The sequence below is a fragment of the Ictidomys tridecemlineatus genome, chromosome 6 (assembly GCF_052094955.1).
Source record: "Ictidomys tridecemlineatus isolate mIctTri1 chromosome 6, mIctTri1.hap1, whole genome shotgun sequence".
Taxonomy (NCBI): domain Eukaryota; kingdom Metazoa; phylum Chordata; class Mammalia; order Rodentia; family Sciuridae; genus Ictidomys; species Ictidomys tridecemlineatus.
Genome location: NC_135482.1, coordinates 49,838,760 through 49,863,306, shown reverse-complemented (window position 1 = coordinate 49,863,306; position 24,547 = coordinate 49,838,760). Strand labels below are relative to the sequence as shown.

Below are 24,547 nucleotides of genomic sequence, written 5' to 3'. Positions count from 1 at the left end.
GATGCCTATTAGATATCTAACTCAAAGGTATCAAGTGTGCATTTGGACATATGATTCTGATGCTTATAAGTCTGGTTGGAAATACTAATCAATGCTGTTCCTGCAAAATCAAGTTAAAATACCAAAACCTGAAATGTGTTCTTAGGATATTAATTTATAAACCTAGTTTTAATACTCCTAGAATTTGAACATTGAAAGTTCCTCAGAATAAATATTAAAAGTGGCATTATGAAATGCATTTTGTAGAAGCAGATTTTCTGGGTAAGACAAAGGAGTAAAAATATCCAATGACTCTTTTAAAAAAGTTCTTCATTATGGGAGCCCATCTGTTAGTTTTATGTGTGTGGGAGGGATGATTTAAAGGCAGAGGCCTCCATGGTGAAAAAAGGCCCCACCAACATGAGTGGCCAAGTGGGTTTTGCCCAAGCATGAAAGCAACTTAAAGCCAAGTAAAACAAGTTTATAAGAAAATGCAGCGAATCTAATGAACTGAAATAAAATTCCAAAAAACTCATGGCTTGTTTTCTTAATAGTATTTCTAATGCTTGGATTGTTACTTGACACATAGTAGGAACTTTACAAATAGTTATTGAAAGAGAAAAATGAAAGGATTCAAAGGTCACAATTCAGTACAGCAAAAATTTTGATGAAGTTGTTACAGATCTTGACGTACAAGCTTTATCTGGATTAGGAACGGTTCCCATGTTCTTGTCGGATGCAGTAACTATTTTCTAACAAAAGTGAAATTACATATTCTACTTTAGCAACCTTTTTTATTTATGCAATATTTTAGGTTTGGTTGACCTTGGCAGATCATTATTTGCACAGTATAGCCATTGACTGGGATAAAACCATGCGTTTCACTTTCAATGAAAGGAGTAATCCTGATGATGATTCGATGGGAATTCAGATAGTCAAGGTAATGCCCCTGCACTTGGCCTGTAGTTCTAATGTAGAAAAAAGACTCTAAGAGCCAAATGTTTCCTAGATAGAGGATCAAATGATCTCTACCTTTGGTCCGAATGTCTTTGTATTTTCTGCGTCTTTGTTTTATTAGTTAACAGCTTTTTTTTTTTTTAAATGGGGAAACTCAACTATGTCTTATTTTCATCAGTTTAAATGTTGCTGGTAAGAAGAAAATGCTTGTGAATGAATGAGCTTCCACTCATATTCAATTTGTTTATCTTCATCACATGATAGGAGATTGAAATTCCTTTTTTAATTTTTCCCCTCTACTATAGGTTAGTGCTTTGCTAAACTGAGTTTTACATAAAAGACACTGATTGGAGAAACTGAAAGTTAGATATATATATTTCATAGTAGAATCATTTGGCTCTTATTAGGGTCTTTGATAGTTTCTTAACTGTTAATTTATAGAGATAGTTAGAGTTGACTGATGGGTCTACTTTAAGTCAGGTGGTTACAGGTTGAAGCAAGCTGTAGAGGCAGCTGTGGTTCACCTACCTGTGTTATTGCAGTTGATTAGAGCCTGGTGCTCAAAGCATCAGGATGCTGATTCTACTCGATTCCAGAATAATCCTCTTATATAAGGCTCTAGCACATGCTTTTTGCTTTTTTTGGGGAGGGCATTACAGTGTGATACTAAGCTGGGATTTTAAAAGGATGGTTGTTTCATCTAATTTTTTGCTGCTACAAGATAGCTAATGTTTTGGCATATTTGAGTATATTTTTTAAAGGAGGAAGTACTAACTGAAGTGAGCAACTTTCTAACCTAACTTGATCTGTTTCAGACAAATGATAAAAAATTATGGCATTTCACATTGCATATTAAAAACCTTTGCATTATTCACATTTCAACTGTCTATTTGAAATTTCAGAATATGTTTCACTGAGATAAACATTTCATATTTGAAATATTTTCTTTCTGTTTAGCTTGTGAACTAAGAGAGTGCACATTTTATAATAAACATGTTATTAAGGGGATCTGTTCTTTTTCCCAATGAAGCAAATGCTATGTCAATAAAATGACTTCAGCTGCCGAAAATCAGAGTCTCTGCTTGGTAATTAAATTGCAGATATTGCTCTCATTACATATTAATGCAGAACAAATGTTTCTGTCCTTACACAAATTTATAAAATGATTTGGATAGAATGATTTTTCTTTCTATAATATAGATTTTTTTCTATTTTGATTTACTCCCTAATATTATTTAGTGTTTTGGTAGCTAAATATTATACCATATTTTTTAAGAGGGACTGTGAGCCTCTATCATAAATATGTTGAAATGGCTATTTTTTAAAAATATTTTTTTAGTTGTTGATGGACCTTTTATTTAATTAATTTATTTGCATGTGGTGCTGAGAACTGAACTCAGTGCCTCACATATCCTAGGCAAGTGCTCTACCACTGAGCTACAACCCCAGCCCTGGCTTTTTTTTTTTTAAATATATATTTTATATACATATAAATGTATTTATAAATTTTTAAAATATATATGTATACACATGTACATATATCTACACACATATTTATGTATCTGTGTATATATGTGACTGATGCCCATTTAAAAAATAAACTATCAATTTATGTGAAATTATAATGTCATTTTTGTTAATTGAGTTTTTTTTTTAATGTTAATTCTGGGAACTCTCTAAGTAGAAAATTTGCCTGACTGATCTTCCCCTTGCACAGACAGTGTATTAGAAAACATTTGAAAGAGAAAACTTAAAAAACATGTTTTGGCCTAGATGTATAAGTTACATATGCATTTAAAAAAAGTTAAAAATCCATGTTGATATTTTGAACTATTTAATGGTGAGACAAATAACAAAAGGTATATTCCTTGTGAGGGAGCATTAGCAGATATTTTAATACTATTGCTCCCTCTATTTTTTAGGATCTTCACCGTACAGGCTGCAGTTCTTACTGTGGCCAAGAGGCTGAGCAGGACAGGGTTGTGCTGAAGCGGGTGCTGCTGGCCTATGCCCGGTGGAACAAGAATGTCGGGTACTGCCAAGGCTTTAACATCCTGGCGGCGCTAATTCTGGAAGTTATGGAAGGCAATGAAGGGGATGCATTGAAAGTAAGTGTCACTGATGGAGGGGACTGGAATTCTCTTACAGGAGAAAACTGGAGCTATAATTCTCTTCCCTAATGCCTCTCCCTTTTCCAAGGTGTTTTCCATACTTTGGTAATGACTTAGGTTAGCATTTTCTCCAGGTTAAAGCCATGTCAAGTGACTCACGAAGCTGCTGACTGTGAGGGTGATTATTTTCTAGTCTCACTTATAAGCCATCATATGTTAAAGGCAATTTAAATATTAATTGTGTTAATTATCATGTTTGTGTAACAATTAGCTGCTTAAGACAGCTAGTATGTATTACCTTATGGTTTCTTTGAGTCAGAAATCTGGGCACAGCTTAGCTGACTCAAGGTCATATCATTGTGGCATTTAAACTGTTGGTGGTTATGTTCTTATTTGAAGGCTTGACAGAGGGCGGGGAGCATTCATCAAGTTTGTTCATGTGGTTGTTGGCAAGACTTAATTCCTCACAGGCTGTTGAACTGAGGGTCTCTGGCTATTGACTGGAGGCCTCTTTTATTTCCTTGCCCTGTAAGCCCCTCTACCCTACCACTTGGTTCCTGGCATCCTTGAGAGAGCAAGAGAGTAAAAGCAAGTGAGGCAGAGAAGTTCAAGTTAGAGATTTGTAGCCAAATATCAGAAGTGACATCTATTGTTTTTCCATATTCTGTTCCTACGAAGCAGTCACCAGGTTTAGCTCATACTCAAGGGGAAGACTACCACGAGGTGGAGGTTACTGGGGGTCATTTTATAACTGCCTACCATGCCAGTTATCTTTAATTCTGGTTGGATTGACTTATTTGGTTCTTTTGCTCTTTCATATTTGGGGCGAGATATAGGGGAGGTGGGCTGAGTGTATCTATGGAAGGTGTTTGGAGAAAGGTCAGGGAAGTGAATTATATCATTACCTTTTAATCTTTGGTGTGTAGGACCTTTGTTAGTTAGACACAATTCTGGAAACAACTTGAGATAAAACACTAACAATGTAAGTTTATGGGTCTGAATGTGAGTCATGTATCACCAGAAATAGTCTTTAGGAGAAATGAAGCCTTGCAAATGTGGAGGATGGCCACTGCCTTCATTGCTAAGGGCAATGTGGGTTGCCAATTCATATTTGAACATTTAAGCAGCTGCTGATTGTAGTGTTTGTGATACATTAGATGGAGGCTTGTTCTCTGTATTCAAAACACCTCCCCAACCCTACCAACTCTTGTGTTTGACTGTGGTGAATATCTCAGTGACATTCTCTATCACTGACTAGTGTGATATGGAAAAATAAGCACATGTTCCTCCTAGGTTTATACACATCACAGTGGACTTAATTATAAACCCAGCCGGACATGATTTAAGTGTGTGTTCACCTGCTCATTTTTTCCATTCATGTATTTAAGGAAATAGCTTTGAAATGACTTGTTTAATCAAATAGGTGGGGGTGAGGAAGTGGGGTGGACAGTGACAAATTAAATATGAGAATTTAAGACATTTTTAATTAAGAAACAATTTTATTTACTCATCCTATCGCTGTTAGTATTTTTTCCAGATACATACAAATTTGTATGACTATGAAATGAAAATTGTTCTGTTAAAAAGTTGGAATAAGTGATTCAGGTCGGAGAGCTGGAGAAGTTTGGGAAAAGAAGTATACATTGCCAATCAACTCATGAAAGGACTCAGTGGTACTGGAGAAACTAAAATTCACATAAAAAGATGGATTGGACAAAGCAGAGAAACTGAATATTTTTATTTCTGTCCCCAAGAAAATAAGCCCCATGGAATGAGATGACATATATCATCATTGTTTAGGAATGTGTAGATCTTGTGATTAGATATTTAATATGCAGAGGAAAGTTGGGTTGATGAAGAAGCACTTCTGATGCCAAGAAAAATATCAGTGTGTTTTTTTAGCAGCCATTTTGGCGTTAGCAAGTTGAAATTATTAGGGAAATTCATAGTTTATTAAAAATAGGTGAACAACTTTTTTTCTAATTTCCAGAACTGTCTTTTGTTAGTAATTATTATTAGATTTTTAAAAATGTTTTTAGTTGTCAAAGGACTTTATTGTATTAATTAATATGTGGTACTGAGAATTGAACCCAGTGTTCACACGTGTGAGGCAAGCGCTTTACCATTGAGCAACAACCCCAGCCCAGTCATTATTTTGTTTCTAAATATTTGTCAAAAATTTGAAGCCCTCTCATTATTTATCTCATTTATTTATTTTTTTAAGATATATGATTTGGTCTTTGAAATTTGGTTAAGTGAGCTGTTTCTTTTGTCTTAACACCAGGCTTTGAGATGACTTTATACTGAGAATTTTATTATAAGAATTACTAGAATAATTGAAGAAATATCTTTTCTTATTCTCATAATTTTGATGGGATCATAATTTCTTAATAATGACTTGAGTACTTTTCTCAGCACTATATAACTTCTCCTTAGGTGAAAAGGATAATAACCCCCAGACCATTACCTTTAAATTTGCTTTTCTGTTCCTATAAATCCCCTTTCTCCAGATCCACGGAGTGCTAGGTGCCTACCGGGGTGCTCTACCCTGTTGGGAGTCTGCTCTTTCCCATCTGGGACCTCTTCCTCCAGGTGGACTGAATGTACTCCTTGTCTTGCCGAGCTCCTGTTTCCCAGGCAATGATACATTTACCTGGTACATTCTGTGCTGACGGAAGAAGTCTCCCTAGGCTTGTGGATCAAAAACCTCAGAGGGCTTTCTCAAGAATCATACAAAACCATAATCTAAAATTAGAAAGTATAAGCCAGGAATAAGGGGAAAATGGTCCCATGGCAGGGCTGGAAGATAGATAGGGAGATCTCTATTGATCAGAGGTAGATTGATTTTTATCTATCACTTTATTTTTTTTTGAAAATAGAGTTTTGTGGTATCCTGAAGATAAAAAATGTGAGACAGCACTTTTCCGCCTGCATACAGAGCCAGCTATGATTTTGTTCTTAATTTTGTTTTTTTGGTGCTCTGGGAATGATCTGGTCTCTTATGGACTATAAAAGCAGACAGGGAAAGGACTAGGGATTGAAGGACAGAACTTGTGTTTTTTTTTTAATATTAATTTTTTAGTTGTAGTTGGACACAATACCTTTATTTTATTCATTTTTATACGGTGCTGAGGATTGAACCCAGGGCCTCACAAGTGCTAGGCGAATGCTCTATGACTGAGCCACAATCCCAGCCCCCAGAACTTGTTTTTGTGTTACTAGATCTAGTGGTTCTTAACACATGAGAAAAGGTAATACAAGTATAAAACTCAAGAATGAAGATTTGTAATTTGAAGAAATCAGGTGATGATCTTATGAAAGAAACGTGGGTTTAAAACAGTCCCATTTGTTCAAACAAAACTTGGTTGCCTTCTCCTGGGAGAGGAAAGTAGTCAAAAGCCAACATCAGTTGCTGTAATAACCCGGGTAATTGGAAAGTGAATCTCAGGGCCACCTCAGCGTGGGTGTTTTATGATAGGCCATCTCTTGGGTTTCGTATTGACGTCGTAAACTACTCATGTCCAGGATTCCATGCTGAGGCTCCTGCTGGTGGCTGATGAAGCCTGTGCTCTCTCATTCCTCAGTGAAGCTGAGAGTTGTGTGATCACAGCTGCTTATGGGGTCTGGTGGCCCATCTAGGAATTTCAGAGGGCGGCAGAATTTGGGTCTAAGTTACTTAGATAATTATGCCGCCTTCTCCTTACACCGGGTGTAAGTGAGCCTTGAAAAATTGGTACTGACACATTTAAAGGAGAGTTTGCTTTGGCTAATTGCATTTTATCTATTTGAATTATATTCTTTTAATTTTGGACATGTTAGGATTTTGGTTGTTATGAAGCTGTATTATTCTTTATCTTTCTCTTTAGATTATGATTTACCTGATTGATAAGGTACTTCCTGAAAGCTATTTTGTCAATAATCTCCGGGCATTGTCTGTGGATATGGCTGTCTTCAGAGACCTCTTGAGAATGAAACTCCCTGAATTATCCCAACACCTGGATACTCTTCAGAGAACTGCAAACAAAGAAAGTGGAGGTTGTGATGTTTCATTGCTATTAAACCTTTAAAAATATTTGGCTTGTGAGATTCCACTCTATACATGAACTAACATTGAATGGAAATGCAGGTTTCTGGGTATCTCTTTGTTTTTTATTTATTTATTTATTTTTTTGTAAATAGACACAATACCTTCATTTTATTTATTTATTTATTTTTATATATGTGGTGCTGAGGATTGAACCCAGTGCCTCACAAGTGCTAGGCAAGCGCTCTACCACAGAGCTACAACCCTAGCCCTTCCAGGTATTTCTGTTGTAAGAGTTTGGTGCAATGAAATAGATTCCCAGAGAATAAAAACAAAACTGAAAATACATATATAGGGTCATGTGTTAAGCCTCTAGCTGGTCATGGGTAGAAAACAGGTTGAGAGCCTAATATCCCCTTGGTACCAGATCAGAAACTAACGGGATATATTGTACTCTAGATGAAGAATGGTGCATGTGTCTTATTGTCTAAAGTGCTCTACACTGGCACCAAACCTGTCAGAGTTCTTTAAAGCTGAGCTTCAGGTACCATTTAGCACAAGCTGGCTTTGGAGAACCATTGAGGCTATGAAAGTGCAGTTCCCAGTGCTGCTGCCATCTAGTGGCCTCATCAGCTCTCAGCAGTACCTGGTTGAAGTTGCTGCAATTACACCTATTGTCTGTGCCCTGATACTGGAAAGAATGTTTTGTTTTGCTGTTTCCTGGACTTGGCTGCTGGTTCCTGTTGTAGATCATGCATTTGTGGGTTAGTCGGACCCACACATTTAAGTCTTGGAGCATATTAAAGGATTTTGAGGATCTAATCTTTGATTAAAATACACTGTGATATTTTAGTGACAGCTGGGTGTCTCTAAGTTTTTTCTCCTAGTCTATTTAAATAATCTGTATTTAATTTGGTGCACAGCGTAACTGTATACTTGCGTGAGTTTCACAATGCTTCTGCATAGACTGGTTTTGCCTGTCCTGCAGTCAGACATGTTTTACTGAGCTACATGTTTTCCCTTTCATGGCACTTGGCTAATGAGGAATAACCTCTGGTTCTAATCTTTGAGCAAATGTTTGTTCATAGGTAAGGAGGAAGAAAATGGGTGCAGGAAAACAGATCTCTTTTTTGCTTACACTTGAGTAATTGTGCATACTGACTGTAACTGGGAGGGAAGGTCAGTCTAAACGTCTGAGTTATATTTCAATAAAATATATGCTTATGATATCACAAGAAGTGGAAGTACTGTTTTTAGTAAATTCAGAATTTGAAAATGGATGGAACCCCAGATCTTTCTTTAAAACTATATATAGTTTAGTTCAAAATGTATTTAAATTTAATGTTGTTTAGTCTTCAAATATTTTGGGATTTTCCAGCTAGCTTGCTGAGAATTGTGTACATAATTTAAGAAGCAGACAGATAAATTATAATAAACAAGTTGATTCTTTTTGGCCACATTTGAGTAAAAGTGTGCTTTATAAGATTCTGAAAATCTGATGCCTTTTTGCTTTTGAGAGGCTAAAATCCTCTATTTTTGTTTTGTTTTTGGTAAGGAAACTTTCTTCTTAATTTCCAGCACCCTACAACAGGTAGAGCCATAGTTAGGTTTTAGGTTAAGATTTCTGAAGCATCATAAAGAATGTGTGAAGCCCACATGATTGAGATTTTCATTAAAAACACCTACGTTCCTCCAGAAGCATGGAAGGAATAAAAGGAAGAAAGAACCAGGATGTAGAATGAAGGAATAAGTCAAGAAATAGAACCTAGTTGAGTGGACATGGAAGACTGAGAAGGGTGTTGATCCATTTCCCACATCATCAATTTTGAAGGAATTAAGCATGCTTGTTTTGTTTCAGGTGGATACGAGCCCCCACTTACGAATGTCTTCACGATGCAGTGGTTTCTGACTCTCTTTGCCACGTGTCTCCCTAATCACACAGTTTTAAAGATCTGGGATTCAGTCTTCTTTGAAGGTTCGGAGATCATCCTAAGGGTGTCACTGGCCATCTGGGCAAAATTGGGAGAGTAAGTGATTTCCCTCATCTACTTCATTCTGTGATGTTGAGAGCCTCAAGCAATTTTTGTGCTTTGAATGTGAAGCATTGATAGTGTGAGGAGAAGAGAAAGTTGTGAACTTTCTTGAATTGCTTTAGGCTCCTGAAATCTCAGCTGCCCGCCCCCCTCCTTGATTGCTCGGGGCAGAGGGAAGAGGAGGATTCTCCTCTCCTCCTCAGTGGACCTGTCCTGGCTGAGTCTCTCCTCAGCATCCCTCTGGACATTCTCTTGGAGGAAGGAGGGAAACTCAGATGGAAGAGAAAGTGGAAGATCTGGAGAGGAGCATGTGGATTTATTGGCTTACATAATACTTTGGATTATTTATGAATCTTTATTATTTGTTTTGTTTTGCCATTCAGAACTGTGATAAAATTAAATAAGATAACCTGTAGAAGATTCTAACAGGGTGCTTGGTACATAGTCAATAGTAGACTCTATGGAACTCCTTTCTTTTCATGAAAAATTGCTTATGTGTTTAAATCTGGTCCCGCCAAAACATATTACCAAATAAATTTTACTTACATTCCTTACTAGTGGTAGCAGGGCTGAAAAAGATAGGGTAGTTTCACTTATCTGTAATATATTATGACTAATACATTAACATTGTAACCTTTGGTTAATGGAAGACACATTAGGATGAGACTGTTAACAGTTTACTTGAAAAGCAGAGAAGTTTTCAATGTTTCTTTCCCAGAGCTATGAATGACTTGAATGGGTACATATGTTAGTAAGCTTTTTGTCACTGTGACCAAACTGGCTTACAAGAAAAACTTAGGGAAAAATTTATTTTGACTCACAATTTCAGAAATTCAGTTCATGGTTGGCCAACTCCATTGCTCTGGGCCCAAGATGAGGCAGAACATCATGGTGGAGGGTGTTGCAGAGGGAAACTCCTTTGCTCATGGTGGCCAAGAAGTAGAGAGAATGAAGAGTCAGGGGGACAAAATGTAATCCCCACATGCTCCCAGTGGCCTCACTTCTTCCAGCCACACCCCATCTACCAACAGTTACCATCCAGTTAGTGTATTCAAATAAGAATGAACTCATAGGTCACTGCTCTTATAATTTAATTTTTTTTTAGATTTTTAAAAAATATTTTTTAGTTCTCGGCAGACACAACATCTTTGTTTGTATGTGGTGCTGAGGATCGAAACCGGGCCGCATGCGTGTCAGGCCAGCATGCTACCGCTTGAGCCACATCCCCAGCCCTCATAATCTAATTGTTTAACCTCCTGCTCAACACAGGAGCTTTTGGGGAACACCTGATATCCAAACCATAACATTACCCATGACATGGACAACATGTCAAAAAACTATACACCACTGGCAGTGTCTTTTTTCAAAACCTTTTTAAACTAGCCTTTTTATTTATGATAACTTGTTTCCTGGGAGACTTCCAGCACTTTTTTTTTTTGCAAAGAAAGTTCCACCATCTAGGCGTGGTGGCGCATACCTGTAATCCCAGCAGTACAGGAGGCTGAGGCAAGAGGATGGTGGGTTCGAAGTCAGTCTTAGCAACAGTGAGGTGCTAAGCAACTCAGTGAGACCTTGTCTCTAAATAAAATACTAGAAAGGGCTGTGGATATGGCTCAGTGGTTGAGTGCCCCTGAGTTCAATGCCTGGTATCCTCCTCCCCCCACAAAAAGATCCACTAACTATCAATTCAGGGATTTAAAAAAATCATTATTATGTACAAGTATTTTAAAATATGACATAGCTCTCTCCTTTGCTTTTGTTTTATTGAACATTGCTTTTCAGGTAGGCCAATCAGTTCATCTGTGTGGGATTTAGTGTACTGTTTGCTTTTCATTTTCTCCCAGTATCTAACTCATTCTGTAGTCACGTGTGTTTGATCTACATTCTGTAGTCACGTGTGTTTGATCTACATTATATGTTATAAGCTTTTTGAGTTTTTCTGGGTGTGACAGTCCAGTTACTAGGTGACTGGTTGATAGTATTAAAATAGTAAAGCTCTCTATTATATGGGGGGACAGTGATATTCACCTTTGTGACTTCTTAATAATGGGGCAGGAAGAAAAGAGGAAGTCCTGGCTTTATGCCCATCTAGTCATTATCTGGAGGATGGGAATTTATTCCTATGGTAATCTCAGCAGTGTCACTCTTACATAATAACAATAGCTGCAAGTAAGAGCCAGTATTCATTGAGTGTTTGAAATGGACAGGCACTGTCCCAAGTCCTCCACATACATTAACTAAGTCATTCTTCACCATCATCCTGTAGAGGTATGTATTGTCATCATCTTCATTTTATTGATGTGAGAATTGAGACACAGGATTCAGTGAATTGCCTAAAGTCCCCCTTTTCATAAATGGAAGGTTCTGGTTTTAAACCCAAGTATCCTGGATCTGAATCTGTGCTTTTAAAAAAATTTTATTTATTTTTTATTAGCTACACATGACATTACAATGATTTTGGCAATTCATACATTTGAATCATTAGGGTATAATTTCTCATTTTTCTGACTTTACAGATTACAGAATCACACTGGTCATAGAGTCACCTATATATATACAGCAATCATAATGTCTATTATATTCTGCTGCCCTTCCTATCCCCCCTACTCCTCTCCTTCCCTCCCATCATTTTTCTCTATCCGATCTAATGTGAATCTGTGCTTTTAATTATGCAAGTCTACTGATAATAAGTGGCTAATATTCATGAGTGTTTGCAATATATATATATATATATGTGTGTAAATACACATATATCATATCCTGAACTTCATGATCATATATATATATATATATATATATATATATATATATATATCAGGGTGATGATGGCCAGCTGGCCAGCATCTCTTTGAGAGGTTCTCTTGCCATCTCTCCTCCACCAGGGAAGTCCAAGCCACCCTAAAACTTACATTCTCAGATAATTAGGAACAAAGCACAAATACTCAGAATATATTTACAGAATGTGAAGCCCCGGATAGATCTAGTCTACATGGGTTCTGGAACTAGACAAAGAGAAAATGGCTCCGGTGGTTTATTTAAGCTGGTACATCAAAGGAAGGGATAAGGTTGCAAGGGTAGAGTCTTGCTTCATGATGTCTCCAAGTCAGCAGGGTGATTGACATTTTGGCAGGTCACACCCATCTCAGGTGCAGTGTGGGGGGATCTTTGGCAGAGCTTCAGGAGGGAAGTTCACCTGCATGGGGGGGGTGCCAGAGGGAGTTCCCAATGCCAGACTTATCCCCTCAGGAGGCTACTGTTTGCAACTGTCCACACATAGCCCACGCATAGTTTGTGGCATATATATATATATATATATAAAATCAGTCTGGTAGAATTTTTGCTTATCATAATTGAAAATCTTTTGAGCATGCAAGGGAAGGCAACCAACACATATCATCAAGTGCTGATAGTGTCTGTCATTATGTTAGGCAAATTCAGCACATTAGCTCATTTAGATCTCCCAATAATGCTGTGAAGTAGGTAGGGTTATTCCTCCCTGTCATTTCAAGTGAGAAGACTATCACAGCTAATGATTAGCAGGGCTGAGACTTACCCCTGGATCTTTCTGACTCTAGTGCCTATAATCCACTCCACAAAAGTTTCATTGGAAAAACCATAAACAGCATAAAAGGTAATCTCCAGTTGATGTGTGCCTGAGCAACATATGTGCCTTACATATGGTTATCCATGGGGCATCTCCTTCCACCTTGCTTCTGTGGCTGGGGATTCCCTCCTTTCACTCACCGAGGGGTGCTTTTGGAATCTGTAAGTTGTAGACCATCAGTTCATCTGCACTAGCATCTCTTGCGTGTCCTTTCTCCTCTGGCTCACCATCTTGGCACATTCCCTCACTGCTTTCTGTTGATTGCCCATTGCGGTGTGTCTTCTCTGGTTTCCAGTCATGCACCACATTTGCCATGCCACCTCCAGGCTGACCTTGCCAAGGACAACATCACTCCCTATTAAAAGCCTTTCAACACTTGTGTCCTGAAGAGATTCAGCTGGCAGATGAGGCCTTTGTGATCATATGTCTGCAGGCTTCTAGCCTCAGTGTTCACTGTCTCCCTCTGGCTGTGCATTTGTCCCCTGGTCTTGTGGAGCTCCCTGCAGTTCCCCAGATAGGCCTGCTGTTTCCTGCATTGGTATCTTTAGAATATCTTTTCTTCTTTGTCAGCTTGGAGAGCATTTTTCAAAGCACTTTTTCTCTTCCTCACTCCCCAGGGTAAACTTAACCACTTTTCATTTATACCCACATCCTACGCTGTATCTTTGTATAATATTTTAGTAGTTTACTTCATTTATATACTTACACCATCAGAAACAACCCACACAATACCCTGTTGATTGCCTGAGGTTTTTCCATCATCATTTTTTTTTTTTTGGATGATTCTATGAACATCACCCAGTTGGTGAGCAAATTGAACTGTCCAACTGTACAAAGAACAGTATAATAGATAAAACAGAAATACCCTGTGTTCTTTGACTTGGATTACTCACCCCCCCACACCTCAGTTTAGAAGAAAGTTGAAAGTCCAACCTGTCTCACAGGTTACCAGGTGATAGATTCTTCCCTGAGAAGGGCTCAGAAAGTTCTTGTGGACTGATGAAATATGCAAATGAAGTTTTTGTATTTTTTGACTTTTAGCTCTACTGTGGTTTGGTTTCCACCTATTCATGCTATCACTGTAGATTAAGATCAACAGAGTCTCTGCAGGGGATAATTGTTCTTTAGAACCTAATTCTGTGGTTATAATTTCTGGTCAGTGCTGGGTGTTCTGATATATAGAATGTGTCCAATGGAACCCATGAAGAGCCACAGTGGGGCTGTGTTGCTGGGATTTTGGGAGTGCATACCAGAACAAGTACCTCTAGATTGCTATTTTTTTTTAAAATGAGGTTTTACTATGTTGCCCAGGCTGGTCTTGAACTCCTGGGTTCAAGCATCCTCTTGCCTCAGCCCCAGAGGAGTAGCCTGTCTGATGGGTGTAGACCACGGGGCCAACTTGGTTTTGGTACCTTTGATCTTTATTTCATATTCATTGTGTCCCAGGATTTTGATTTCTGTTGATTGCTAACTTGGTTGATGGTGAGAGGCAGCACATCTTGTATCTACAGCACATACCCATTACACAGCATGAGTGCCCTCAATAAGTCCTTTCCCCCCTTCTTTCTTCGTCTAGGCAGATAGAATGTTGTGAAACAGCAGATGAATTCTATGGCACCATGGGGCGCCTCACCCAGGAGATGCTGGAGAATGACCTTCTGCAAAGCCACGAACTCATGCAGGTGAGTGGGCAGCGGGGCCCGGCCTGGGTGCAGGAACCCAGTGCTAAAGTAACTACCGGTGTCAGAGCAGCAGTCTATGGGAAATGTATTTGGATAGCTGTCAGTCTAATTTTTTCAGTTGACTAAGAGTCTGTGTCTAATTTGATAAGAATTTATGTGACAAGAGGAAGGAAGAAATGAATGATGGCTGTTTGTTAGGGCTTTCCTTCAAACTGTGCCGCTTAAGAAACATTAGGCGCAAAATAAAAATAAATCGGGGGGAAAACAGCCCAAATCACCCAGTGTTTATTCTGAATCTGATTCTTAGCCTTCTTAAAGGGATATTTGTGAGGTAAAATTGTTATTTGGGGGCAGGTATTAGGATAAAAAAGATTATTATTCTAATTGGCACTTTGATTCATTTTCACCTGCATTGTTCTACTTTCTAAAACCAGGTTATTATACATGAATCATAAATTTCAGCATGGAAGCCTTAAAGGGTTTGCATATTTTCCTTCACGTTTTGCTGTCTCTCAAGATCACGTTGACCAAGTCACTGAAATTGACAGCAAGTTCAGAAAAGAGAGCTGGTGTGTTGGTGCTCTTTCTTCCATTAGGGTCTGCAACAAAGTTTTGTCCTCATTCTCCTCCTGTGCTTTCAATCACTTCTTTTCTTCTTACTTCTTCCTCTTGCCACTGACAAATGGCAGGCTGTATCCAGGGTTGTCCTGGGGACTTCCTTACTTCTTTGTGATTTTTCCTCCTTATTCTCGGCTTCTACTTTCACCTTTATGTTGGGGTCCCATGGTCATTTTGAGGTGCCAGGACCACTCAACAGGCTACAAAACCAAGACTCAGGACAATTTCAGGCAGATAGGTGAGGGGCTTTGTTCATTTTGTGGCTCACTCCAAGGTTCCCCCAGCTCCTCAGACTCTCTTGCTCTTGGCAGGCAGCAATCTGATTTATCTGACCCTTTGATCCAATTCCCTTGAGCATTCTTACTTTTACCTCCGTGTCCCTGTGTACTCTCATCCCTTTTATTTCTTCCTGTCTGTCTTAAAGGAGGAAGTGTTCTGTCTGGCCCTAATTTCATGCTCTGATTCCAACTCTTCTCACACATCCTGGCCTGTTATTTCATTGCTCATTCTCTCTTGAAGGACAGTGCCTTTTACTGAACACTGTTCTTTGTCCCAGGTCCATGACTGGCATTTTCCAAACATGAGACTCTGTACATGCTACAGAATCAGACGAGTGCACTGGCCTATGCCTGCAACCCTGGTGCTTGGGAGGCTGAGGCAGGAGGATTGCGAGTTCAAAGCCAGCCTCAGCAACTTAGTGAGGTCCTAAAGCCACTCAGTGAGACCCTGTCTGTAAATAAAATATTTTTTAAAAAGGGCTGGAGATATAGCTCTGGTACCAAAAAAAAAAAAAAAAAAAAAAGGAAGAAGACAGCATCATCTGTCTAAAGTAGGACTATGAAAGATTATTCCTTCTCCCTCATGTGGAACTTCCACAGCTTCTCACTGCCTCTAGAGCAGCAGAAATCACTCAGCTAAACATCTTGGCTATTTGGTGTTGATCTTCCTTTTTAGCCACAGTTCCTATATCTCTCTCTCTGACCCTTGTCCTAGTCTCATCAAGTCAAACTGTCTTCCATGCCCAAAGAAATGCCTGGAAACACACCTCCTCCATACCTTGTTCTCTCCAGAGTCTTGCTTTTCTGCCTTCATAAAGCTTCCTGCAGGAAGTTCAGCTCAGAGGCTGTCATCCTTTATGAAACTTCTCTCAGTTTCAACAAAATCGTCTCCCATCTCCCTGGGTATTTTATTTGTGCCTCTTGAAAGCTTTCCTCATCTTCTGCCTTGATTCAAGATGGCTCTCATTTCCTCAATTGTATTGCAGTTTCTTTGAGGACATGGACTGTGCTTAGCACTTTGCCTTTTACGAGAACTGCTCATTGAGAGTCTGTGGTTAGTTTTCTACTTTTTCTTTTTTCTCTTCATTTAAAAAAAAATAGAACAGAGAATTTATTTTGGTGGGAGGGATACTGTGGATTGAACTCAGGGGCATTCAAACCCTGAGCCACATCCCCAGCCCTATTTTGTATTTTATCTAGAAACAGGGTCTTACTGAGTTGCTTAGCACCTTGCTAAATTGCTGAGGCTGGCTTTGAACTCACGATCTTCCTGTCTCAGCCTCCCGAGCTGTTGGGATTACAGGCATGTCCCACTTCACCTGGCTCTGCTTTTTCTTTTAAAATCAGTGTTCACTTGGTTAAACAAAACTCATAGGTGACAACCCTCCTTTCTCTTTCCTTCTGTCCCAATACAGTCATCAGCACTTGGCTGCCTGAGTAATTGTCTATACTTATTGCTTTGATTGCCTCATTGTTCTACTTTCTAAAGCCATCTGTATTTCTTGATACTCTTTGTAAAATCAATGCCCCAGCCACATTTTCTAGGCTCTGCATTAGCTTTTCCAAATATTTATTGAGCATCTCTAGTTGTCAGGTACTGTACCACATGCTGGGGATACATATGGGGAGAAGATATGGGGTCTATCCTTATGAGGCATATAGACTCCTTTAATAGTATGGTATGTGCCCTGAGAAGGGTGTGCACAGGGGCTGAGGAGGAAAGAGGACCTAGTGCCCAAGGGTCAGGAGTGGGGTGGAAATGGTGAATGCCATTCTAAGCTACTCTTTTCTGAATTTACTTAAAAAAAAATTCAATGATTGTGATCTGGCTATGATAGACTCCAAATCTTCCAACAAACTTGAAATTGCTCCAGATGAAAATTGTGGGTTGAATGCAAAGATATGAAAGGATTCTTCTCTTTTGGGCTTTCCTGTTTCTTTCTGTTCTAAATATTGTATATAAACTAATATGCTGGGTTATCTCCTGAAGATCACTCCTTTAATTAGCTGTTTCCATTTTTTTTGGGGGGAGGGTCGTGGGGAGGCAGGGGAATGGTGCTGGGCTTCTTACATACCAGGCAAGTAATCTACCATGGAGCTATATCCCCAACCTTTTTTATATTTTTTTCTTTTAAATTGATAATGTTAAGTAGGAAAATTGGGGGAGTACCGATGAAGCAGTTTATCTGAATCTCAGTAGGACTTTTCACCACATCTCTGGTAGATTCCTTGAGGGCAATGTAGAGAAATGTGGGTTAGATGCAAATATCACAAGAGTTGTAGGTGCTTGAGAAACGTCACCCCAAAGTGCTTGTGAGTGATTTTCTAGTATCTGAAGGCAGTTCTCACGTGATATGAGGCAAGACATGCCCTTGGACCCATACTGTTCGCTTTCTTCCGTCAGTGATTGGGTAGAAATCCCAAGGATGTGGATACTTATTCAATAGAGAGACAATGTTTGATTAATTAGTTCTGTCAAGAATTAAAACCATCTGTCCTGCAGATTAGTGTGTGCCCATCACTGGGAGTGTTTAGGCAGCGCCTCTGAGGCCATCTGTTGGAGATGTGCTAGAAGAAGCTTCTGTGTGGGTTCGAGGTTGAATTACATTATGTTAAATTCCTTTGAACCCTAGCATTCTATTACTATACATATTTTGGCTCTAAGAGATTTGGAATCTGTTATAAAATCTTCAGTTTATAAATTGGAAGCCTAGAGGGTTTTTCTTTTCTTTCTTTTTTCTTTTTCTTTCTTTTTTTTTTTTTGTATTTGTACCAGGGATTGAATTCAGGGACACTCCACCACTGAGCCATACCGCTAGCCCTATTTTGTATTTTATTTAGAGACAGGGTCTCACTGAGTTGCTTAGTGCCTCACTTTTGCTGAGGCTGGCTTTGAACTTGGGATCCTCCTGTTTTAGCCTCCCAAGCTGCTGGGATTATAGGCATGCGCCACCGCCCCAGGTTTAAGCTTAGAGGTTTTTGTGTACCCTGAGTGCTGCAGGTTGTGCCAGGGATACTTAGGCTCATGAGACAGTGCTGCCTCAGACACACGAGCCCTTCGAGGAAGTGAGTGAATGTACGTGAAGAACTATAAACAAGTTTGTTTCAGGAACACTGATTACTTGTTTAAAGAACTAACTACAAGTAAATAATCGAGAAGAGAAAGCCTTTAATGGAAGGGACTGAATGCCCAGTGGATCTAGTTTCCTTTTTGGCCAGGTGTCCAGCTCTAGTGAACGGAGACCATCCACCCTGGGCAGGATGGGAGAAGGAGAGGCAGAAGGAATTTGCCTTTCCTCTCTTCCAAACGTCCTTCCCAAGGCTGGACAAGGGAATTTTCTAATACAGCTACAAAACTGGCAAAAATAAAACAGGCAAATCTTTAACTGGACCCCCTACTTTTTGTCCTCAGCGAGACATTTCACTTGTAAGGAATTTTGAAATTCCTAGCATTTAGTAATCATCTTCTTCTTATTATTATTTAATAATCTCAACTTTTAAAGTTGATTCTGATTGGTATGGTTTTCTTAAATGCCTGAAACAAGTTTCTCAATTGTTAAGGAAAGAAGATCACACGAATGAGGGGGCGGGTTGATGACGATGATGATGATGATGATGATGATGATTAGAGCTTTATAGTTATACATAGTAGCTGGGTTCTTCCCAACAAACTCATACATGAGTGGAAATCAATTTTGGTTCATGACCCTCCATTTCCCCCTCCTTCTTTTCCCTCCCGCCCCCCTTCCCCACTCCCATTCTCCTTTGAGGGTTGGCTCTTGCCCCAACTATGGAAGCATGTTTGGTATATGGTGGTCAGTATATTTGGGCACATGCTGCTCCTACTGAGGTTCAAGAGGAGGTACTGTTCTCTGGGTCAAAAGTTAGGGTGCAAAGGAGAGAATTTCACATCTTTTTCTTCCTCTCAAAGGAGTGCATGGAGCTAAGATGTGGTCACGTGAGCAAGGAGGGGAGAGTTCTACAGGGGTAGCTGTTGGATACTTTTGTGAGCTCAAAGAACATGGGCATTCACTCTGACCACATTATTAATAAAATTATATGAATTATTTTAGGTGCACAGAATGTATTAAGAATTGTATAACAAAACCTACATAACCAACACCCAGCTTAAGATATAAAACATTAATAACATGGTGAATACCCTCAAATATTTCTCCCTGACCTTTCTACCCCCTCTCCTTTTGGAGGTAACCCTGGTCCTGAGTTTCACACTTTTCACTTTTCAGATGAGGGAAAGGAAGTCCAAAAATTTGGGAACTGATGTAATCTCACACTTCAGGCTAAATGGAAGCCACAAGGTGTCTTCTGTTTCTTTTTTGGAAGTGAGAGACACTTTGTGCCACTTCTCAGCCTTTTGGATATAATCAATCAAAAATGTAGCATATGTAAAAAGACAACTTAGAGATGACTTTTGTGGTCCTGAAGAGCTGTGTAGCTTTGTACAGTAAGCATAAAAAATTGAAGGGAAGGAATTTTAGCCAACACTTATTTGTTTGAGATCTTGGGTTGTTAGGGTAAAGTGTAAGTGGATACCACAAAGGTGAGGGGCAGTCAGATGTGGAGGCTGTTAGAATGACCTGTCACAGCAGTGCACAGAACTACAAAGTGAAACAGCAGCACAACTAAACTCCCTTCAAAGCCCTCGTTTCCCTACCCATGAGCAAACACATCAGCCCTCAGAGAAGCAGTCCTGCTGAAATGAAAAATAGCACTTTTAAAATATTTTCCTAGAAAAATGTCATAAGATACTTGATTTGCATCCTGGGAAAATGAAACTACGAATAATACACATTTGCTGGTGTCTTTTCCATAGCTCAGTTTGTGCCCAGGCAATGCAGTAGATTGCAGACAGCCCAGAAAAAAGTGCCCAGACACAGCATGGGAGACATATGGTTTACTGGGGAAAGCTTATGACAGATCAGTGACTGTACCAAGACCAGTTTCCTAAGAAGAATTCGGTGACAACAGGTTGACAGCATCCCTGTCTCTCACGGTGCTTTGCCAAGCAGTGCTCCTTCGCCTTTGCGGTGTTTTGTCCTGCAGTGGTTAGCTGGACAAGTGACACACATCCTTTCCATGGTGCCCTCAATTCCATGGTGCCCATCCGCCCCCCCCCCAAGAGAGGTTTTATTTTTTAGGCTGTAGAAACAGTGACGTCATCACTTGCTTAGTTTGCTTAATTAGTTTGCTTGTCTGACTAGTATCCCCAAGAGCAACTGTCCTGGGGTACATGCAAGAAAGTAGCTTTGTCCAGATAACACTGCACTAACTTGCCCTAGTTCCAGTGTGTATAAGAGAAAGATAATAAGTATCTGGACTTTCCAGCTCAGACTTGCTCTCGTTGTTCCTTTAGCTTGGTGAGATTTTAGGAACAGAAAGGGGGCATCATTTGGGGTCATAATATTTTACTGTCCCCTTTGCTTTGGGGATGATACAGCTGGTGAATGAGAACCTGAAGGATTGAAGTAATATGTTTGGAATAATTGTTAACAAAACTAAGAGGGCAAGTAAGACTACTCTTGCTGAAATTATGATACATAGTTTTGAGATTCTGGTGAAGTGTAGATGCTTCTCTATGCTTTTTATTTTTTTCATAGTTTTTGATTGTCTCTGCCTTAGTCACTTTTTTTCTTTTTCTTTTTTTCTTTCTCCTTTTAAAAAATAACAGCTAACAATTTTCACCTAGAACTCATTCACAGACATTTGAAAAGACGGTATCTTTGGAGAAAACTTGTGATCAAGATCATGTGTAAGACTTAACTGCATCTAGAAAGTTAACATTAATGTCCACAAAAATTATCAAAGCACTGAAAAAAAAAAGCCCTACATATGAAGGACATTGATGGGTTCTTTGATACAGAGGTGTTAGGAGCCATAGCTCTCTGAGTTATCCCATCTATCAAATGACAGGAGGAAGCCGGACTGCCTCCATTTGCCCACCCCTGTTCACCAGTTGGAGTGCCCAGCTGCAGCTGGGTGGATTTGAGGACTCAACTGCTGTGTTTTTCAATGCAGATTGGGTAGTCTGCTCCAAAGTACTTGGGATCAGAAATGATTCAAATTTGGGAATATTTGCATATGCATCTTGAAAAATCTTGGGACTGGGACCCAAGTCTTGGCATGGTATTCACGTATGTCACATACACCTTGTATGCATAGCCTGAAGGTAATTTTATGTAATATTTTTAGCACACCTGCATTCTGCCTGCGACCTGTTGCAATGAGGTCAGGTGTGGAGTTTTTTACTCGTGGCCTCATGTTAGTGCTCAAAAAGTTTCAGATAGGATCATTTTGGATTTTGAATAAAGATTCTCAATCTGCAGTATTATTTTCTCTAAAGAGGATATTGAAGTATAATCTCTCCCACTTTCAATCTCATGAAACTTTAGTGTTTTCTGGGCTTGATAATAGCTGTATCAGGCCACTGTTTCAGTCTTGACATTTTTCACTTTTGTTTTTCAGACTGTTTATTCTATGGCACCATTCCCTTTTCCACAACTGGCAGAGTTGAGGGAAAAGTACACCTACAACATTACACCCTTCCCAGCCACAGCTAAACCCACTTCAGTTTCTGGGTAAGTTTTTTTTTTTTTTCTTCCTTATTGTTTTCATGATTTGAGACTTAACACCTCAATTTGTTATTATAAATCAATATTTATTAAGACCTGGAAATATGTACGAAGTAATTTGGTCTTAAGTAATTTAATTTTAAAAATTGGAATGGCTCTTTCCTAAAGATTTGATTTAAATTCAAGAGGGATTTCTAAAACTGTACTTTCCACAGAAGTTTGGAACATACACTGAAGGAGTATTTAGCAAGCCCCTAACTTATTTAAAAATATACTTTAATTCTCATAATTAAGATAGTATGGAACTAGTGTGCACAAGCAGATGAGCTAATTTAAAATATCATAAAGAGAGGGAAAGATGGTGGAATGAGATGAATACAAAATAGCCATACTACCAAAAGCACTATACAGATTTAATGCAATTCCTATTAAAATTCTAATGACATTCCTCATAGAAATAAGAAAAAGCAATCATGAAATTGATTTGGAAAAATAAGAAGCCCACAATACCAGACCTTAAATTATACTACAGAGCTACAGTAACACAAATGGTAATTTCACCAAAACAGACATGTAGATCAATGGTACAGAATAGAAGACACAGAGGCAAACTCGCATAAATAGAGTTATCTCATACTAGACAAAGGTGCCATAAATATTTATGAGAGACAAGATAGCCTCTTCAACAAATGGTGCTGGGAAAACTGGAAATCCATATGTAGTCAGAATGAAATTTAACCTCTATCTCTCACATTGCACAAAACTCAACTCAAAGTGGATCTAGGCATTAGACCAGAGACCTTGTGCCTACTAGAAGAAAATGTAGGCCCAACTTTCCATCATGTTGGCTTATAAACTGCCTTCCTTAACAAGACTCCTAAAGTGCAAGAAATAAAATCAAGAATTAACAAATGGAATTGTATCAAACTAAAAAGCTTCTTCTCAGCAAAGGGAACAATCAAGAACATGAAGAGAGAGCCTACAGAATTGGAGAAAAATCTTTGCCACCTGTGATTCAGAGCATTCATCTCCAGGATATATAGAAAATTAAAAAAACTTAACACCAAAAAACAAAACAAAACAAAAAACCCCCCAACAACCCAATCAATCCCAGCAAAGGAATTGAACAGACACTTCACAGAAGAAATAAGAATGGTCAAAAAAAAAAAAAAAAAAAAAGGCAAATGGAAGAGATAGGGGGTGGGAATAGGAAACACAGTAGACTAAATCGGACATAACATATATGAATACACCACCAGTGAAACTCCACATCATGTACAACCACAAAAATGGGATCCTAATTAGAATGAATTATACTTTGTATCCATATAATATGTCAAAATACTCTCTACTGTGATATATATCTAAAAAGAACCAAAAAAAAAACAATGGTTAAAAGATATGCTAATTAGTAAATGGTAAATCTGGAAAGTAAGGTAGAATCATATTGGGTATCATATATCAGAATGAATTTCATATGGATGAAAGTGTTAAATGGAAAAAAAATTGAAATGATTAGCAGAAGAAAATGTGGAAGAATTCCTCCACTTCTTTGGAATTGAGAAAGTCTTATTAACTCACTCAAACAAGGTAAAAAAATTTAAGCACTTTAAAAATAATTTTCTTCATGCTCAAAACCAAAACAGAATAAAACAAAACCTTCATTAGCTAACTCAAAAAGATTTGTAAAAAAAAATTGTTTTAACTTATACACAAAATAGGGACTGGACATTTCTAATATAAAAAAAAATTAGAAATCAATTTAAAAAAATGTCCACCAAATTGAAAAGTGATGAAATGACAGGAATAGGCAAAAAGCATCAATAAGTTTATGAGAAATACTATGTAAAACTAGAAATTTAGATTGTTTTTTATCTGTCAGATTGACAGAAAAATCAGGAAAACCATCTCATTTACAATAGTCTCAAACAAAAACAAACAAACAAACAAAAAAGCAAACCCTAGGCATAAATCTAAACCAGAAGGTGAAAGATCTCTACAGTGAAAACTATAGAATGTTGAAGAAAGAAATTGAAGAAGATACAAGAAAATAGAAAGACTTCCCATGTTCATGGATAGGCAGAATTAATATTATTAAAATGTCCATACTACTAAAGGTAATATACAGATTCAATGCAATCCCCATCAAAATACCAATGACATTCTTCACAAAACTAGAAATAACAATCCTAAAATTCCTTTGGAAGAATAAAAGACTCAGAATAGCCAAAGCAATTCCAAGCCAAAAAAGCAATGCTGAAGGCATCATGATACCTGACTTCAACTTATACTATAGAGGTATGGTTACAAATATTGCATGGTACTGACATAAAAGCAGGTACAGAACAGAAGACACAGAGACAGACATACACAGACACAGACATCTGATTCTGGATAAAGGTGCCAAAAACATACATTGGAGAAAAGATAGCTGTTTTTTTTTTTTTTTTTTTTTTTTTAGAGAGAGAGAGAATTTTAACATTTATTTATTATTTTTAGTTTTTGGCGGACACAGCATCTTTGTTTGTATGTGGTGCTGAGCCTGGGCCGCACGCATGCCAGGCGAGTGCGCTACTGCTTGAGCCACATCCCCAGCCCAAGATAGCTGTTTTAATAAATGGTGCTGTGAAAACTGGTTATCCATAAATAAATGAGACTAAATCCCTGCACA

General features: G+C 38.5%; 1 protein-coding gene across 5 annotated transcripts in view; it reads left to right on the top strand.

Annotated features, from left to right (window-relative positions):
- Window positions 1-24,547, top strand: part of Tbc1d30 (TBC1 domain family member 30) — an 87,382-nt gene that overhangs the window by 50,715 nt on the left and 12,120 nt on the right. For 4 of the 5 annotated variants that reach the window (XM_040280375.2, XM_040280374.2, XM_040280377.2 and 1 more), the window contains 6 exons: window positions 794-919; window positions 2,859-3,044; window positions 6,914-7,082; window positions 8,930-9,098; window positions 14,285-14,390; window positions 21,770-21,882. In XM_040280375.2, coding sequence (XP_040136309.1) covers window positions 794-919; window positions 2,859-3,044; window positions 6,914-7,082; window positions 8,930-9,098; window positions 14,285-14,390; window positions 21,770-21,882 — 869 coding nt within the window. The remainder of the gene's footprint in view (window positions 1-793; window positions 920-2,858; window positions 3,045-6,913; window positions 7,083-8,929; window positions 9,099-14,284; window positions 14,391-21,769; window positions 21,883-24,547) is intronic. The other variant, XM_040280376.2, reaches the window with a different exon arrangement.